The sequence below is a fragment of the Oryctolagus cuniculus genome, chromosome 16, assembly GCF_964237555.1.
Source record: "Oryctolagus cuniculus chromosome 16, mOryCun1.1, whole genome shotgun sequence".
NCBI lineage: Eukaryota > Metazoa > Chordata > Mammalia > Lagomorpha > Leporidae > Oryctolagus > Oryctolagus cuniculus.
This window is the reverse complement of record NC_091447.1, coordinates 40,182,381-40,202,376: the sequence shown is the minus strand read 5'-3', so window position 1 is coordinate 40,202,376 and position 19,996 is coordinate 40,182,381. Positions and strand designations below refer to the sequence as shown.

Here is a 19,996-nt window from a genome sequence, read left to right as displayed (position 1 = left end):
GACAGATTCAGGGTGTACTGTAACATTTGTGTTCAGGGGCTTGTGATCGCATTGCTTCCAGCTGGCCAGCATGCTCGCCTCTACCACTCAATAAAGGACAGGGTTCAGGGTAGGGATCTAGTGCCACATGGTCTCTAATTTGCCACAAGACCTTTTCTGGAGCTCTGTGTAAACTCTAGACCTCTTTATAAACCTGCAGATACCGTTCGATTTGCGCATCCTAAGTCTTACCCTGTAGCTCTAGAGAAATCCTTGAAGCGCTGTTGATTTAATCATTTGATCCCAAAGGAATCACCCATTCAGACATGCTTGTTTGTCTCTTGGTTAATTAAGTCCTTTTAGCTGCCAGCTCAGGTTGAACTTTGAGCGATTTGATTCCTATTTTTCTATTGGTCTTGCAAAGAAATATAAAGGTTTGTCAAGAGACTATTTAACCTCATCATAGATATGAACCTTCCAGGATAGATTTTCTTCTCCCCTCCTCTCCACCTCTAGTCAATCTGTCTTCTGGTCTCATGTGAACCATCAGGCTGTCTGTGGTGGAAAAGGTGACACTGTAGACTCTGTGGGGGCTGAGTGAGGTTTGGGGTTGGATAATGATCACAAAGATTGCCTTACCCTGTCTCTTGGATCTGTCCTGAAGAAGCACTTAGACCTAGTTTTCGCTAGTCTGTCATGGTGTTTCAGAGTAACAGTTTAGCTCCTGAACCACCAAACTGGCTCCAGTCCATAAAGGTCATCTAGCGTATCTTCATGCCCTAGGTGTAAGTAATTCCAGAAAAGAAAAGACAGGTCCTCACTCAGACCACTTGTGCCTTGAGACCAACAGAGTGGATGTAGGTTTCACTTTGTACTTGTCTCCCCAAGATGTGTCTTCACTACCTGGTTTTAATGTGAGGGAGGATGTGTTCTTGCCAAATTCTTTGATTTCTTTGCTAAACTTAGAATGATGCAGTTGATTCTGTACATGGTCACAGCTGGTAGAGGCACCACAGTTGAAAAAAAAAAAAAAAGCTGCACATAGTAGAAAACCTTAGGTTTTTTTTTTTTTTCTTTTAATGATCCCCTACAATTTCTAACCTACGTGGTTTAGTAATGAGCTAATGTGGGAGAGTCCATGACTCTCAGGGTGGATCCTGCAAATGCAGATTTATTTTCCCAGCAGGGGGTTGAGTGACAGGGACACTACATTTTCCAACCATGTCAAGCACAAAATATGACTCCTTCACATTCAGAAGAAATTTCTCAAAGCAGGATACAGTTCTAGTACTCGGTGGTTCTCAGTCATTCTGGCTGATATCACATTTCTGAGTCTTATTGGTCTATTGTGTTTGTGAAAAAGAATGTCTGGACATTGAATCCTCTATTAGATTCTGTAGCTAAAGGCCATGACTGCCACTTTTACATGGCCAAGAAAAAAAAGCACGGCTAAGAGGCTGTCTCTTCCTCCCCTCCCACTCCACTCTCCCTGCCGAGGTCTGTGGAGAGGTTCCATGCTCCTGGGTGCTGCATTTGCCCCCTTTGCAAAGACTTGGTACTTTTTCAATAACAATTTAATTTGTGGCTGCACTTCAAATAAGATGGTACGATGGGGAAAGTGGAGCAGCCGCAGGATGGATGTGGAGAAGTCATGTGGCTGGATCCCTCAGCCCTGCTTTCATGTGGTTGGGTGAGCCACCCTCAGGAACCCCGAGCGTCTTCAAGGATGCTACAGGAGAGACATTCTCAATTCAGCCCTCCCTGTCCGCCGTTAATCCTTTGTGTCTGAACAAGGCTGAAGTGAATGCTGCCTACACCTCTCCTGGGAAATCGGAACTCTTTCTTCTCCCTTGACTAGAGTCATCTGTTGCTTGAGTTCAGACTCACACAAGTCAAAAAGGTAGAGGTCAACACACCCCACAGCCAAACATCAACTTCATTTTTTTTTTCCAGTTAAGCAGAATTTAGGCTTTTGATGTGCAGAGAGTTGGTACGTTTTGCCACACAAAGGCAGTTCATACACTCCTCTCTTCCCGTTCACTTAGGTCCCTAGAAGGCAAAAGTTTTCTTTGGCTTGTACTACACCTCTGTTCCAGCCTAGGCAGAGCAACCAGGTTTCATATTTACCTGAGAGAGTGACAGTGCTGTTTACTGAATGATTGCAAGTTTATCCTGAAAAAGCCTTCTTGGACTTGAAAAAGTTTCAGTGAGCTAAGTCATTGTCAGTTATGGGGGCATATCCCCACCTTGCCCTATCCAGAGTGAAACTTGTGTGTACCAAATTTGTAAACATCAAATATATCATGTGAACATAGTATGAATATAAATACCCAAATAGTCACACAAAAAACACTAAGGTACTTCAAGACATTCTTGGAAAATAGAATTAAAAGATGGATTTATGGAAAAAGTATTTGAAGTGCATGCATAGTTGTATCATAATACACATCTTCCTGGAACTTTTTAAAGATCCCTTATGTGGACAGACAGACAGACACACACACACACATACACACACACACAAAGATGCATGAAATAAAATTGCTATGTGATAATCTGCTTTCACCAACTGAGCATAGTACCTCAAACTCTTGGATCTTTTTGCTTTGCTCTGGCCCAGAATGTTTTTAAGTCCTAAAAAAGATCTGTTTGTCCCAGCCTACTCATAATAAAATAAAAATCCAGCCTCAAAAGGCATATTCTGTAAAATATCATTACTCCTGAAAAGCAAGGACATTCTGAGAAATTGTCCTAGCCCAGGAGGCCTCAGGAAATGTGACTAAATGGAATGTGGTCTCCTGAATGGGCTCTTGGAACAGGAAAAGGAGGAGATTAAAAGCTAAGGATATTTGAATAAAGTTGGAACTTCTGTTAGTAATATGTCAGCATTAATTCTTTGGTTATGACAGAGATACTGTACCAGTGTAACAGCCGGAAAGATGGTACCAACAGGGAACCCGTGATGTAAGGTGTTTGAGACTAGAATATCTTCACGACTTTGCTGTAAATCTGAATCACAAAGCATTTATTTAAATTTTTAAAAGGAAGCATTGAGCATTGATGCTACTTGGGATCCCTACATCGCATATTGGAGTGCATGTATTCAAGTCCCTACTGCCAGTGTGCACTGGCCAAGGCAGCACATGATGGCTGAAGTGCTTGGGTCCCTGCCTCCCAAGTGGGACATCTAACTGGAGCTGAGCTGCAAGCCTTGGCCTGGCCCAGTCCCAGCTGGCCACCTCTGTTGAGTGAACCAGCAGATGGGAGATCACTTTCTGCCTTTCAAACTAAATTTTATCTTTTCTACATTTACTTAAAAGCAAATTGTGTTGATTTCTCCAAGAAATTCCATTGTTAACTCTGAGGGCTGATATGGGAGGAGTGAAGGCCACTTTTTTCATTCACCAAGTTTCCAAGGGGAACAAACTAGGAGACAGGAACACCTGACAGCCATACCACGTAGCATGCTGCAGGCCGTATGGGAGCGACACTGGATGTAGGGTTGGTGGTGGTCTGAGGGTGGACTCTCTAAGATGACTTTCTAAGAATGACTTTGCACACTTTGAAGAACTCATTGCCAAAATTCTCCACCTTGCTATTGGAATTTTCAGTTGAAATGCCAAAAAACTTTTTATCTGTGTAAAAGGATCATTTTCGCCTTCATATTTTTGTATGTTTGGTATGTTTCTTGCATTTTCAGCTGTGAAGGATATCCAGGTCCAGGTGAAGATGGACCGTACCTCATCATTTTGATTGACATCTGCTTTTGAACTCTCCTAACATGGGCCATTCTTTAATTTTTCAAGTTGCAATTTTTCCCAAGATTGTATCTCCTGGTGAACCTATTGTGAAAAAAGTCTGCGTGTTATTTCATATTTCCTGAGTTCAGGAGAACGTTCCTCAGGTCCTGTGTCTGTGTTACTGAGTAGAAAGTCTCTCTGTTCATTAAAACACACCGGGTCGCTAGTCCCTTTTCACAATAATTAATTAGCCATGTAATTATTTGGGAGAGTAGACACATTCATTTTAAAACTTACCGGATCTTAATGGTATTACTGGTTGTGTTGCATAGTAACAAGATGAAAATAAAGCATTTTCTCCTAAAATGGTGACAATAAATGCAGAGCTTATCACAGATGGCCCAATTGGTGACCTAGCTGCTAACTGTTCAGTAGATGCTCATAAAACGAATAATTGGTCTCCATCAGCTCCCAACAGGAAGTGCCCACCTCCTGGTAAATACCACCACAATTGGTACTAATTAGCTCTGTGGCCAACTCAGCCTGGGAGCTGCGTGAGGTGAGCGATCTCTCAGCAGCAGCAGCAGCAGCAGCAGTGACCCAACTGGAGAGGAGTGGGACTCTGTGCTAGGACAGCTGCAGCAGGCTGGGAGGTACAAGCCCCTCTGGCATGTGGCAAGGCGTGAGGGTCTGTGTGTGACTGCCAGAGCCATGGAGGTGAGGGAGTCAGAAGTGTGGGTCTCAAAGAACTGCACCTGCAGTCAGTTGGTGAATTTCCATCGTATATCCAGCCAGGCTGAGTTCAAATCTGGGCTTTGCCACTTTCTATTCATTTGACCTTAAGACCATGACTCGACTTCTCTGAGCCTGTTTCCTAATCTGAGGGGATGGGATATAAATGGGAACTGATCCTCCCACTAAGACTGATGGGCTGTTTTGTACAATATGCTTGATGCATAGTAGGTGCTGGGTGGTTTTGAAATGCCCTCACAAGTGGATAGTCATGTTATTATGGGGGACAGTGATAATGTTCATTAGCCTCCTTAATGGCAAGTAAGAAAGCTCCCAGGTGTTCAGTGTCCCTAAGGGCAGTATTGTTGAAGGGCAGTTGGGACCTAAACCATCTCCATGATTGTCTTCTTTTCCAAGAGTCTGATCATTTGGGAGGGGTGGGCAAGCAGGGAGAGATATAAGAACTAGCAAATAACATCGAATGCAGGCAAGGGTATTCTGGCCAAGTGCATATCGGATGTGTGTCAACTGGGCCAGATGCGAAGTGGCACATGTCCCCTCAAGGGAAACGTAAAGGAAACTCGCCCCACCACAGTGGTCATTCTCTACTAGTTGTCTTTAGAGCTGGGTCCTCCAAATTTCTCCATGCTAGGAAGCACTTGAGTGATTATTAAATACACAGCTCACCAGTCGTCTTTCCTGGAAATGCTGACGGTATCCAAACTGGGACCAAGAAATCTGCATCACTTGTTTGACAAGTAAAAACAAAAATGTATATATTTAGAGTATACAACGTGGTTTTTTTAAGTATATGTATAGCTTTTAGAATGGCTAACTCAAGGTGCTCAACCTACACATTCTCTCACATTCTTATTCTTTGTGGTAAGCATGCTTAAAATCTACACTCTCAGCAGTTTTCTCTTTAAGTTTGACTTATTTTTAGAAAGGCAGGGAGACCAAGCTTAGAAAGACAGAGGGAGACCAAGCTTCCATCTGTTGGTTCACTCCCTAAATGGCTGCAAAGGCTACAGCTGGTCTAGTCCAAAGCCAGGAGCCAGAAACTCCATCACTCTCTCGCGGGTGGGTTGGTGGGTGCAGGGGCTCAAGTACTTGGGCCATCATCCTCTGCCTCCCAAGGCACCTTAGTACAGAGTTGCACTGGAAGCAGAGCAGCTGGAACTCACATTGGCACTCCTCTATGGGATGTTGGCATTATGAGAGGCTGCTTAAGTTGCTGCATCACAACACTGGCCTCCCTAGCGATTTTCAAATGTACGATGCAGTCTTACCTGTAGCCACCGTGGGGTAAACAGATCTTGAGCCTACTCCTCCTAACTGAAACTCTGTGTCCTATGACCAACCTCTTCCCAATGCCTCCACCCCCAGCCTCTGATAACCAACTGTGTTTTAATGAATGCTCCAAGTGTTATGCTCAGGTAAAGTTGGGAAACATGGATTTAAAACAGGCGTCTCACACTTGATGACATATGGAAATCTTAAACTGGTACCCAAGTCCCAGTCCCAGACATTCTGATGTAATTGGTATTGGGTGTGGCCTCGTGTCAGGAATTTTCTTAAGCTCTCCAGCTGCTGCTTGGGTGTAAGCAAATGTGGCATAACAGAAGAGCTCACGGGGTGCCGTGCATGACAAATGTGTGAGAATCAGATGTAAAAGTCCTCTTGCAAATCAGTAGATCCTGGCTCTGACTTGAGATTAGATGGATTAAGAATGAGCACTCAAGAGTTAAATCTCCTAACCAATGGTGCAAGAACACATCTAGGAAACAGTTTTCCAAGGGTCCCTTTCAGTCGTCATTCCCCATTGCTCCCTGACCCCCGGCCCAGGTCAAGCACTAATCTACTTCCTGTCTCTATGGGTTTGCCTATTCTGGATATTTTATGTAAATGAAATTGTGCAATATGAGGTTCTTAAAAGTGTGGAAACTGGAATTAAAAACTATTTTGGTACCAAAAAAACTTGAAAGCCATGCGTTGTATTTCCATAATACACATTCTGTATGAAGTTTTTGAAGACCCCTGGGATTGGCTTGTTATGACTTGTCTGCATAGCATAATACTGGCATGCCTGAGTCTGTATTCCCTTCCTTGTTATTCAAACCACTCCATCCTGTGGACTTGTCACCCTTTGATGGGCACCTGAGTTTCCACCTTTGGGCTATCATGAATCATGCTACAGTGAATATTCGCGCACTCTTTTTTTTTTTTTTTTTTTTTTGTATAGACTTAAGTATTCAATTACCCTGGGTGCATCCCTAGGAGTGGAATTGCTGGGTTGTAGGATAACTGTTGACCTTTTTGAGGAATTTCCAGTTCTCATTTCTCCACATTTTCTCCCACACTTGTTACTTCTGTTTTCCCAATGAGGAGGAGGCAGCATCTCTGGTTTGCACACCACCGTCGGTGTCCTCAACACCCAGGGCGAGATGAAGCATATGATCAGGTCTCGGTCACAAAAGACACACAAAGTCAAAAGGATTCTAAGATCAACAGAATGGTTGCATTCTCAGCTTTTAGAAATTTGTTTCGGCTGCTTTTTATTTTTTAGTGCAAACTGGGTCAAGAAGTAGTAGGCACGCTCACTCAGCGTTAGCTTCTAAGCGTTGCCGCACTAGGGGAGATAGTTGCAGTGGGTGGCCATTTCTCTGCTGGGAAGGTTGGCATGTGCATGGTGGGACAGAGTCGGAAGAAGGGAGGGTGGTGGCAGGAAGAGGTCTTTGTTTTCTTGTCAGTGTGTTACTTGCCCGACTGACTCACGTTGACTTGTCCTCCTGCACGTCATCCTTCCTGTCCGATGCCTGGTGCTGCCTGATGGCCTGTAAGAGGGGTTTTCTGCAGTCTTCTCCAAGTCCATGTGTTTCCATTAACAAAAGAAATATCCTTGTGGGTTTCTTAGGTACTAGCAGAAATGTACACAAGTTCACTAGTAGCTGGCAGCATCTGATCGGTCTGCCTCGCCGCCCTCTGACAGTCGAACATTTGCTTTTAGGCAAATAAAATGTCAGCCACCATAAAACAGCATATGGCAACAATATGGCCATTCTCTGGGGACCAACCTTTCCCCCAAAGAGATGGTACTTGAAATCGGAGATGCTTTTGAATGCAAGAGCCCTGTCCCTCCCACCCAGGCGTGATGGCTGGGGAGCGGGCAGAGTGCCACACACAGAAGGTCGTGGGCAACCAGATCAAATGTGAGCCCAGGGGGCGAGCTTCCATGCCTGCAGTGACCAAAGGCTCTTCCCCCTGGTATATGGCTCTGTGGTTAAGGGGAAGTCCGATCTCTTAAGCTGGCCTGGATTAGCTCCACGAAATAGAAAACAGCCCCATAGCAGCGTGCAGAGGGTTTGAGCTGACTTGATTGAATGCTGGGGTGTGCAGTGAGTGAAGAGAGATGTTGACAGTAGGGTCTCCACCCACTTTCTCTGTGGAATTCCTTCCAGGAATGGGATAAAAATAAGCTGAGCCCTCTGAAACCCAAGGATGAGGATGATGAGTACATGGTCCAGTAGGTCAGCTCGTGTGCAAGGGGAGGAATGACACAGTGGGTAAGAAGGAAGATGGCCCTTGCAGGGACAACAGTGACAGGGCAGTGTGCTGCAAATCAAAGAACAAACCATGTTCCCTCAGGAGCCTCTGGCCTAAGGCCTTACCAAAAACACTAACAACTATTAGTAGAGATGGCTTGGTCCTTACGACACAGTCTGAAAACTTGGCTTGTCCTGATGTGGGGGCTATAGGAAGGTGCTTCAAAAGTTCATCGAAAATGGAATTGAAAGGAAAACTTGGGGGTGACATTTAGTGCAGCAACTAAGATGCCATTTGAGATGCTGTGTGCCATATTGGCGTGTCTGGGTTTGAGCCACAGCCCCATATCTGATTCCAGCTTCCTGCTAAAGTGAACCCTGGGTGGCCACAGGTGGTGGCTCAAGTAGCTGGGTCCCTGCCACTCACAGGGGAGACCCAGGTGGAATTCAAGGATGCTGGCTTCGGCCTGACCTAGCCCCAACTGTTGTGGGCATTTGGGGTGTGAACGAATGGTTAAGATATCACCCTCCCCTCCCACTTCTTTCCCCTCTCTCTGTTCTCCTTTCCCCCTCTCTGCCTTTTAGGATAAATTTGAAAAAGTAAATATATACATACAAGGTAAACTTATTTTGGTACAAAAAGTTTTAAAACTCACTTTTTTATGATAGGTATTTTCCATAACTTTTTGAAGTATCCTCATATAGCTCAATTTTTCCATTCATAAAAGCCACATGATCCAAATTCTTTTTTTTTTAAGATTTATTCATTTATTTGAAAGGCAGAGTTGGAGGGAGAGAGATCTACCATCTGCTAGTTCACCACGCAAATGACTGCAATGGCCAGAACTGGGCCAGCCAGAAGCCAGGGCCCAGGAGCTTCTTCCAAGTCTCCCACATGGTGACAGCAGCCCAAGGACTTGGGCCATTATTAGCCTATGATTGTGATTTCTATCTTGTTGATAGAAATCTTGTGATTTCCTTCTCTCTCCCCATGTTAGGCAGTACCTGTGTTAATGTGTCAGACCTGCCAGTTCAACACCAAGTTTTAAGATTTTATTTATTTGAGAGGTAGAGTTACAGACAATGAGAGGGAGAGACAGAAAGTTCTTCCATCCGCTGGTTCACTCCCCACATGGCTGCAACAGTCAGAGCTGCACCAATCCAAAGCCAGGAGCTAGGATCTTCTGATCTCCCACATGGGTGCAGGGGCCCAAGCACTTGGATCATCTTCTACTGCTTTCCCAGGCCATAGCAGAGAGCTGGATCAGAAGTGGAGCAGCTGGGACTCAAACCGGCACCCATATGGGATGCCAGCGCTGCAAGCAGAGGATTAACTACTGCGCCACAGTGCCGGCCCCAGACACCAAGTTTTAACAGGAGTTTATCACATTTCAGGGCCCCAGAGTTAACCAACAACGTGGTCACATCAGTAAAATGATCAGCCATATAAAAACACACTTCAACTCTTGTGTTGGGAAAGCTTGCTTTGATGAGACAGTATTGTCCAAAAAGTCTCACCAACTTTATCATTTTTCCATTCGTAAAAGCCACATGATCCAAATTATTTTTTTAAGATTTATTCATTTATTTGAAAGGCAGAGTTAGAGGGAGAGAGATCTTCTATCTGCTAGTCCACCACGCAGATGACTGCAATGGCCAGAACTGGGCCAGCCAGAAGCCAGGGCCCAGGAGCAGCAAGCCCAAGGACTTGGGCCATCTTGTGCTGCTCACATTAGCAGAGAGCTGCATCAGAAGTGGAGCAGCTGGGACTTGAACCGGTGCCCATATGGGATGCCCATAATGCTGGCCCCAAACCAAACTCTTAAAGGGCATGCATTTTCAAAATAATTCTAAAGTTATGGTATTTTAAAGAATAAAACAAAATACATACAAATTAAAATATAAAATATCTATATGTATATATTCATAGCCAAGAATAACAAAGAATTTTTTCCAATTTTATCTAAATTTTATTAGTTTTTAATAAATGCTTTATTAAAATACTAGCTGGGTAAATATAAAATGTTAATGCCCAGGAATGTAATGAAAATTTGAAAATAACATGTCTTAATGTTTTTCATTGAATTTTTATTCAAAAGAATGTGCTATTAAAAATGAAGACAACATGTGTGCTGGCATTTAGTCTAGCAGATAAGATACCTGCTTCCCACATCCGAGTGCCTGGGTTGGGTTTGCAGTTCTGCTCCCGATTCCAGTCTCCTGCCAGTGCAGCCCCTGGGAGGCAGCAGTTGATGGCTTATGTAATTGGTTTCACGTAGGAAACCCAGACTGCATTCGGAAGTCCTGGGTCCAGTCCTAACCCAGCCATTGCAGGCTTTAGGGGTGAATCAGCTGGTCAGAGCCCTTTCTGCCTCTCAAATATATTCAAAACTTAAAATTCTTAAAAAGGTGAAGATGACAGAACACATTTTTCAGTAGTGTGAACCGATTTTTCTGAACTGTGTTCTTACTTTTTACCAGATAAATGTAACTGACAGGATGATATCATCGTTGACTCTTTCCCCTGACAGTCAGTAAATTCATGACAATCGCAATGACAGCAATGACTATATCCACAGCCGGATGAAAGGCAGGAGGTTACAGAGGGTTTTCCAAGACCCGTGCCTCTGAGGAGGGTTGATGCAGGCTTCCCAAATCGGAGCCAAAGCCCATGGTGTCAGGGCTGCTGTCGGAGAGCTGCTCCCATGTGTGTAGAAGAACCTAAATATTGGGATGAAAAACACAGAAGTTACACTAGTAACTAGATGTTAGCCACCATTACAGCAAACACACAGGTTTTACAAACATCTTGGGCAATGTCTGAATTTTTTTTTTTTTTTTTTTTGACAGGCAGAGTTAGACAATAAGAGATAGAGAGAAAGGTCTTCCTTTTTCCGTTGGTTCACCCACCAAGTGGCTGTTAGGGCCAGCGCGTTGTGGCCAGTGCGCTGTGCCGATCTGAAGCCAGGAGCCAGATGCTTCCTCCTGGTCTCCCATGGGGTGCAGGGCCCAAGCACCTGGGCCATCCTCCGCTGCACTCCTGGGCCACAGCCGAGAACTGGACTGAATTCTAAACTTGATGTGACGTTAACTTGATCATACTGCCTTATTGCTTCTATCTCAATGATCGTGTCAAGTGTAGCATATCTCAGAAATCTGTGTTGAACATTGTGTGTGTGACACATATATACTACATATACACACAAACCCACACATGTAACATTTAAATAAATTTATATTTTATAACATTTAAATGTATCATACATATAGTATTCAAAGAAGTTCACAGAAAATGCATATTTTCTCTGCATGAATTTCAAAACAATTTCTGTATCAAAATAAAATTCCATGTCCCACGAACTTTGTGGAAATACTCTCATTATTTGTTAGGTTTGGAATAGAAGTGAAATTGGGGCAGGCATTGTGGCACAGTGTGTTACGCTGCCCCTTGCAACATTATCGGTCTCTGATGCCCTGCTTTCTGCTGATGCATTCTGGGAGACAGCAGAGCATGGTTTCAGTGCTTGGCCGGTGCTGCCCACATGGGAGACCTGGATGGAGCTCTGGGCTCCTGGCTGGAGCCTTGCTCAGCCTTAGCTGTTACGGCCATTTGGAGAGAGGGTGAGTGGACAAAAGATCTCTTTCTCGCTGTGTGTTTATGTGTGTGATTGCTTTTCAATTAGATGAAAATAAACATTTGAAAAAATAGATTGAACATAATTATACATCATCTTCTAAATATAAAATAAGTATAGCTAGTCTTTTTCCTTCTCAACATAAAAATTAGTTCGCAACAAAACAAAGTAGACTCTGGTAGCCTAGAGTGCTGTTACTGCTTTTAAACATTAATTTGACTTTATCAAATCTAAATGGAATTCTGAATTGAAAATGAGGGGTTTCTTAACATTAAAAAATATACATTTTTTTGAGAGGCAGAGCTCCTAACTGCTGATCACTCCCCCAAATACCCACAATGCCCAGAATTGGACTAGGGCTGAAGTCTGGAAGTGGGAACTCAATGCAGGCCTCTCAAGTGAGTGTCAGGAGCCCAGTTACCTGAGCCGCCATCACAGCTTTCCAGAGTCTGAATTGATGGGAAGCCTAAGTCTGGAACAAGAACCAGAAATTGAACACAGGCACTTTGATGTAGGATGCGAGCATCCTAACCACTAGGTTACATGTGCATCCTTGGCTGGTGCTGTGGCATAGTAGGTTAAGCTTCAGGCTGCGGTGCTGGCATCCCATAATGGTGCCCATTCTAGTCCTGGCTGCTCCTCTTCCAATCCAGCTCCCTGCTGATGGCCTGGGAAAGCAGTAGAAGATGGCCCAAGTGCTTGGTGCCCTGCACCTGAGCAGAAGACCTGGAAGAAGCTCCTGGCTTCAGATGGGCTCAGCTCCAGTCATTGCAGCCATCTGGGGAGTGAACCAGTGGATGGAAGACCTCGCTAACTCTGCCTCTCGAGCAAATAAATCTTTTTTAAAAATGCAAGTACTTGAAATTGTTCCAAATGGTTTAATAATCCTTACTTAATGGTTAGTGTTTAAGAATGAATGAAAGAAGATGGAACAAATGAATGGATGAAAAAGTAAGCCTAGATAGGGCTCCCAGCCTGTGGGGTAGAATTCTAGTTGATTGCCAGCTCTGAAATATGTCCACTGTTGGCTGCGCTCTAGTTCAATCTCGGCAAACCCTGCAAGATTTGGAGGGGTATTTGCTGGAATTTAACTGAAACACGGAAGCAATCAAGTGGTTGAATTCTGGATTTTTTAAATTCAGCGACATTCCTTTATCCATATTGATTTGAGCTTTGGTAAATTCGATTGTTGATACCACCTGGATAATTTTAAGTCTTTGTGAAGCTTAAAAAAAAAAAAACTTCCAACATAGCTCAAGCAACATAAGAATTTCATCAATTGAAAACTAAGAATCATTTCTGTGGGATGTGTAAAACAAGAAGCTGACCAGCATTATTTTCTTCTTCTTTAATTCAGTATCATTATTGAGAGTTATTCTTGAACTTTATGAAAACCAGATTGGTGCGTGGGCATGTTCTCCATCGAGTTGTGTTCAAGGAATTGGATCTGAAAATCATGCAAACTGGGAAATGTGACGTTGAGAAATAGTCTACATTCTTTATTCTGCCTCTGAGTATCTGACACTGCATTTGACTAGGAACACAGGCTGATGGGAGATTTGGTGGTTGTGGTTTGTTTTTTGTTTGTTTTCTGTTTTTGTTTTTTGTTTGTTTGTTTGTTTTTGGTTTTTTTGCCATGAACATTTAGCTTACCAGCCAGCAAAAGATTATAGTTTTATTTTTATTTTTTACTACAGTTATTTTGCTGGTCTATCAGTTACAACGTTGGATCTTAGTTTTCTCAGAAATCTGATTTCTCACCATTGCCCACCCCCCAAAAAAAATTCTAAAAAGATGTCATTCTGAGGCCCTCTCTTGCCCAACCCAGCTTTTCTCAGACCCTGCTGCCTGCTTCCTTCAAGCCAGCTCCGACCCAACCGCACCAGACTGTGGGCCCTCCACCAGTCTGTACTGTCACTCCCTTTGGTCCTTCACATTATCCCATCTCTCAGAAATCCCTGCTGCGTCTCCTCTTCACACCCCAGAAATTCTGCGTGTACTTGATCGCGTCTTCCGTCTTCTTCCCGGAGGCCTAACCACCCACCTCTTGTGCCTTCCTCTACCTCAAACAGTCCTGCCCTCCCCCCCCACACACACAGATACACATGTGCTCCTTGGGTTTCGCCACAGCACAAACCATATTCAAGGCTGCAACTTGGGGAGTGAAAGCTGCGCCCTACACAAGGATGCCAAGGTCGAAGGACAAGAGGGGACAGAGACTTGCCTTACTCTTTACCTGCTAAGGTGTGCTTCTACCCAGAGGATGGTGCCCCTGCAGAGGGGACCTGTTTCTATTTCACACCAAGGCACTGGCCTGGCAGTGGCTCAGTTCACTTGTGTATTTCTTAGTTCCTTCACTAAGGCATGAGTATGTTGCAGGCAATGTCCACCTTTTGATTCCCTCTGTTCCTGGGACAATGCCTTTCTGAATGACTCGTCACTGAATGTAATTGAAGGAATGAAATGTATTTACTGGGGGCCGGCACTGTGGCGTAGCAGGTTGAGCCTTGCCTGAGGCGCCGGCATCCTGTATTGGCACTGGTGTGAGTCCTGGCTGCTCCTCTTCCAATCTACTTCCCTGCTGATGGCCTGGGAAAGTAATGGAGGATGGCCCAAGTCCTTGGGCCCCTGCACCCAAGTGGGACACCTGGAAGAAGCTCCTGGCTCCTGTCTTCGGATCAGCCCATCTCCAGCCGTTGTGGCCCTGTGGGGAATGAACCTGCAGATGGAAAACCTTTCTGTCTGTCTGTCCCTCTCTGTCTCTAACTCTACCTCTGGAATAAGTAAATCTTTTTTTAACAATGTATTTACTGAAACAATTACTTTAGCTTATAAAAACAGTATAAAAGTCCTGCGGCAGTCAAAAGAGCCTGCGCAGATGTGGAAGAGTCATTTGTCTGATTTGGAGTGCATCCTGGTTGTAGCCCAGCTAAGTAATTTCCTGCAAAATGTAGTGCCCAGTGGTCTTCTTGTGGCTTCAGAAACCACACTTGTGAGGCTATGACAGGCCATGGCAAAGTCAGACTGAACTCCACTTCTGGCTGTTTGTTAAAATAGGCAAAGAACAACATGCAGAACTATGTGAAGTGGGCAGGATAAAGGTCACGGTTGATGCCCCATGGGAGCGGAGGGGGTACGGGGAGGAGCCAATCTGATCTCTCTGAGGTCAGCTTGCCTCCTACAAGTGTACATTAAGCCATGAACAAAAATATAAAAAAGCACCTCTTCTTAAGGCCCTGGAATCGAGACTCCCCCTGCCTCTCCCAATACCGTGCACAATGTAACTTGACATGGCCGTACCCTCAGAGTGAAGAATTGCTTTGTGAGGCTCTCTGCAGAGGATTAATATTTAGTTTTCTTGCTGTTTTATTCGATCAAGGCAAAATGTCCGGAAAGCGAGCTTGGCAGACCACAAAACAATGATGTACTTAAGATAGGTTTTATGCCTATTTGATGACATGGCCAGAACTTCAAATTTCAGGTTTCAAGAGGGAACCACTGGCCAGCCTCTGAAGAGGAAGATCTGTGTCTGTGTATAGAATTCCGTACTGACTATGCACTTTGCAATCTGAACTTTCGAGTGCTTTGTTTGCCAGTTTGTGTTGATCTTATGTGATGAACTCTCTTCTCTTCAGGAAGAAGTGCAGGGTGCTGGGCCCTTCCACCGCCATCTAATCATGCGCCTCTCTCCCTTTCCCACAGTCCTCCGTGATGTCAGTCTGCTTTGCCCGTTTCCACCCAAATCTGGTGGTTGGTGGCACCTATTCGGGCCAGATCGTCCTGTGGGACAATCGTAGTCACCGAAGGACACCGGTGCAGCGGACACCCTTGTCAGCAGCTGCGCACACCGTGAGTCAAACCTTTGTCACATTCCCCCCCCCCCCCCCAAGGCCTGAAAAAGAAAATGGCTCAATTCACGAAAGTTCGGATGGTACCAGTCATGCTACTTTGGAAGTAGCTCCTGGATAGTGATTGGATTTTGACATTTCAAAAAAGAAAACCTAGAACATAAGCAGATGAAAGAAGCATTGGCTCCAGAGAAATCTTAATGATCTGATCTATAGGTTGTGTGTACAGAGATCTCTTTAGGCATACCAAAAGCTACCAGTGGAAACAAGTGTGTGTGTGTGTGTGTGCGCGCACGCGTGTGTCTGTGTCTGTAAATTCTGGGAGACATGTCCGTGGAATTGTTTTCCTAAACAGATCCTGCATATTTAGATTACAAGAGAGAAACATATTTTCAAATAATTAAGAATAAACATTTCGGGTCTGGGGACATTTGCCAAGGAGCCTTTTCTATTTACAGACTGAGGCAGTACTGTGACTTTAAATTCTGGAATGTGTGGTGCAAGCCTCAATGCAAAGTCTGCAGTGACAAAGTAATCCCTAGGGTTAAAAGTCAACATCTCAAAGCCATTACCCATAATTTAGTAGAAGAGTTTCAGTACAGTGCTCGTAAGACAGCTACTCTGCCATTTCCTCTAAGAGGTTGACAGGTGTGCGTAGCGATGGTTAAGGAGAATGAGAAGACAGACATGTCTCCATCAATTCTTGTTCCCTTGACATTCAGGAGAACTGATTGTTTCTCTGAAATGCCCAAATTATGCCCAAGGACACAGCTCTACTATTGTTTTCAATTTCCTTAATGTGGTTGCTTCATTTGTTTCATCTGTTGGCCTTAAAACCATCCTGTCTTGGGAAAGGATTGCTGTCTGCTCTAGCTAAGACCACGAGGAGGAAAATTCTTCTACTCTTTGAAGGCTGGCGATGGGAAATGACAAACACCAATTCAACCCTAATTTTGATTGACTGGGGCCAAAGACACATGCAGGTGAAACTAGTTCTTGGGAATCTTGGGAAATTGCTCTTGCCTACCCCATTTCTGCAAAAACTAATAACAGAAAATTGTGGTCCAGAAGAAGGTAGGCTTGAGGCAGGTGTCTGTTCAAGTCATGTGCTAGCACGCCTTGGCTTTATGTAGATAGCTGCTGGATCTGTAAATGGTACGTTTTGAAATTTCAAAAAATCATCATCCCAAATGTTAGAACAGCTAGCAAAAAGATTTCAGGGAGAATCTAAAACCAAGATCTGGTCCAAAGAGTTGGTGTTTCTTTCTTTTGCAAGTAACTTAGAATATGATCCTCACACCTAAAACACTATGATTATCAAGCTGAATGACGCTACTACTTCTGTAAGGAAATAAACACATTTCTCTTCTATCTGGCTATGTTTTGTCTCATTCAGAGCCGAAAGTGCACAGTTAATTTTGTGTTTGTCTTTCCACCTCCATTATTGCCTGGCTGATTGATACCAGGATCAAAAAGGAAAAAGGGGCCCACCGCAGATGACTGCTAATTTCCTTTCACACCCACCACACATATGCATTTGGGACAACAGGAAATCATAATTAAAACAAAATCCTGCTGCCACACAGTAAGTTTATTCTTAAAGTAAATAAAAACAATCTGGCATCTATGCTGGAAAAAATTAGCTGTACCACTGCTTTTTTCTTTCTGTTAGAGACAGTGGGTGTGTGTAGCAGGCATGCCTCCATGTCTGCTTCTGTCCAGTTTCTTTTCTTCTAACCTGATTTTTATTACTCATGAAAGCATTAGGGTTCTTATTACAGGATGAGCGAGGCTACCACGCACCCCTTCTCTGGGCACTTGGCTTTATGCTTTTGTTTTTGAGACATTCACAGAGGGACAGAGTGCTCCCATCTGCTGGTTCACTCCCAAATCCAAGCAATGGGTAGGCCAGGCCAGGCTGAAGCCTGGCACCAGAAATTCAGTTCTGGTCTTGGATGGTAGGGACCCAAGAACTTGAGCCATCACCTGCTACCTCCCAGTGTGTGCGTTAGCAGGAAACTGGAACTGGAAGTGGAGTGGAGTCTTGAACCCAGACACTCTGATATAGGATGCAGGCATCTCAAGTGGTGCCCCAAATACTATGCCTGCCCAGCCCAGCTCTGTGCATCCTTGTAGACCGGCCTCCTTTGTCCCCAGGGTTTCAGTGACTTATGATGATACTTTGTTAACAAAGTCTTCTTGCACTTTTGTTCGAAAAACTGAGTAGATTTCTGTTCATAACAGTATCTGGACCCTGCTTTCCCACTGTTCAGTTTTACTAAGTCTGCTATTTTCAGGTGAGGATGTGCCATAGCCATTCTTCATTTGTTTTCCACACGAGGCCCTGCATGCTATGTAGCCTGGGACCTCAGCTTCCATCCATAACAGAGACTTGTGGAAAAGTACCACCCACAGTCCCACAAGCAATCAGTCCCCTTGCTAGTGAGAGACCTGATCAGGACATCACTGGGTTTAAGATATCTGCTGTATTTGCCACTGTGCTGATCCACTAAGACTGGTTCACTTGAAAGTTTTGGCAGGAATGTGGCATGAAAAAGATACAGGGACTTCATTGGCCATCCATCAGCATTGATGAAAGCAAGGAGGCAATTGTCAAAGCAAGCACATGTCCTTTTGGGATGCATTAGTAGTGCAGGCATATTTGGTCATACATTTTTGCAGGTTGTTTCACATGAGAAATGACAACTCGTACTACCCAGATTTGTGGATTCTGTTGGCCAGGGTCTAGGAGACTCCTACTTCATGCTAAGACTTTCACCACTAGACGAGCTCAGAATAGAACATATTAAAGAGTGACAAGGGTGTGGGAGGCTTGAAAACCATGTAGCCCAGGAGGAGTGGAAGTGACTGGTAACATCTGTCTGAGTGAGGCAAGGTTCAGGAGTGGGGAGTAGGGCACAGAAAACCCTCTGCAAGAATTGAAAGTGCTATATAGTTTTGACCTGTTCTAGACCCAGCACTCAAAGTGTGTCCTTGAACTTTGTTTATCCCCATTTGTGGAAGGAAAAACTTCCCAGGAAGGAAGGAGTGCTAAAGCTTCCCTTTCAGAGAGGTGTCTGAGTGGAGTTGGAACCTTTTCATGGTTGGGTAGCTGCTCTTGGTGATTATTAGCACTCCTTCTGACCAGGAGTTTATATGATAATAATAGCTGGGGAGCCATCCTTTCTGTAATGCCAACTTTCCAATAGTAAACACTGTTTCATTGTACTTGTGGCTAGGTATTATGGACAGTAACTCGTCACCAGTAAGGCTTAGACCATCTGCTATTTGCAGAGGGGCATGGAGCAAGTTGTGGTTTGGCCACTGATGGCCAGGCAGCCTGATATCCAACCCAAATTGCTACTAGGCACTGCGTATGCTAACCTTCCATTTAGTGTGGAAGGCCCAGCTGCAAATGATTTTAGCCTACCATTGAGTTAGAGTTCTGCAGAGCAGGGTAACCTAGTGCATTGTGACAGAAGGTGAGAGGGTCTTGCATGGTTTCTGGGATGCATAAATGATCTTTCTTAAGGCCTGGGCCAAACTATAAGCCTCCATACTACTTCAAATGGTATTTTGAAAAAATAGGTAAATAAATAGATCTGTCATTATCCTAGATTTTTGCAGGAGCATTAAAGAACCTAACTTTGTCTCCCTGGGTAGGTTGTGCCAATAATCTCACTATTAATATCTCTCTGTCAAGTTAAAAGGGCTGGGGGCCGGTGCTGTGGCGCAGCAGGTTAAAGCCCTAGCCCAGGGCGCCAGCATCCCGTATGGGCGCAGGTTTGAGACCTGGCTACTCCACTTCCTATCCAGCTATGGCTTGGGAGGGGAGTGGAGGATGGCCCAAGTCCTTGGTTCACTGCACCTGCATGGGAGACCCAGATAGAAGCTCCTGGCTCCAGATCGGCTCAGCTCTGGCCGTTGTGGCCATCTGGGGAGTGAACCGGCGGATGGAAGACCTCTCTCTCTGTCTCTACCCCTACCTTTCTGTAACTCTGTCTTTCAAATAAACAAAAATAAATCTTTAAAAAAAAGGGGCTGATGAATATTAACCACTTTTTTTAACAAGGTATCTTGTTTTTTACAAGAATATTAAGAGATGTTTGGGCCCATGACTACGATGCATCGAACTGCAGGTTCAGGGATACATATTCCTTCCCAAAGTCGGCGGTTGCAGCCTTTTGAGGACTCTGTCATCCCATCCCTCCTTTCGGGGCGAGAAGCCGGACTCTGGTGGGGACTTAGTCGAGCATTTCCGATTGACCTCCTCCTGCTGCCCCTGCCCATCAGTCCTCATTGGCTCCCCTCCCTTCAGCTCCTTTGCATTGCCTTTGACCAAGCCAGGTGGTGTTCTGCAAGTATTCCCACTCCCCCGTGTCGCTGCCAGAGCTGTTAGGAAGAAAACGGGTTCAAATCAAGAGTGGAAATGCGCTGCGGCTTGCTTCCTTGCAGGAGTCTGTCCCTCTCTCATCCCGCTTAGAGTGACGTGTTGGACGCTCGGGCGGAAGCCCTTCCTC

The 19,996-nt window shown here is 44.6% G+C and overlaps 1 protein-coding gene across 4 annotated transcripts in view; it reads left to right on the top strand.

Annotated features, from left to right (window-relative positions):
- DYNC1I1 (dynein cytoplasmic 1 intermediate chain 1) overlaps window positions 1-19,996 on the top strand; it is a 334,133-nt gene that overhangs the window by 241,463 nt on the left and 72,674 nt on the right. For all 4 annotated transcript variants that reach the window (XM_051852963.2, XM_051852961.2, XM_051852964.2 and 1 more), the window contains one exon: window positions 15,331-15,477. In XM_051852963.2, coding sequence (XP_051708923.1) covers window positions 15,331-15,477 — 147 coding nt within the window. The remainder of the gene's footprint in view (window positions 1-15,330; window positions 15,478-19,996) is intronic.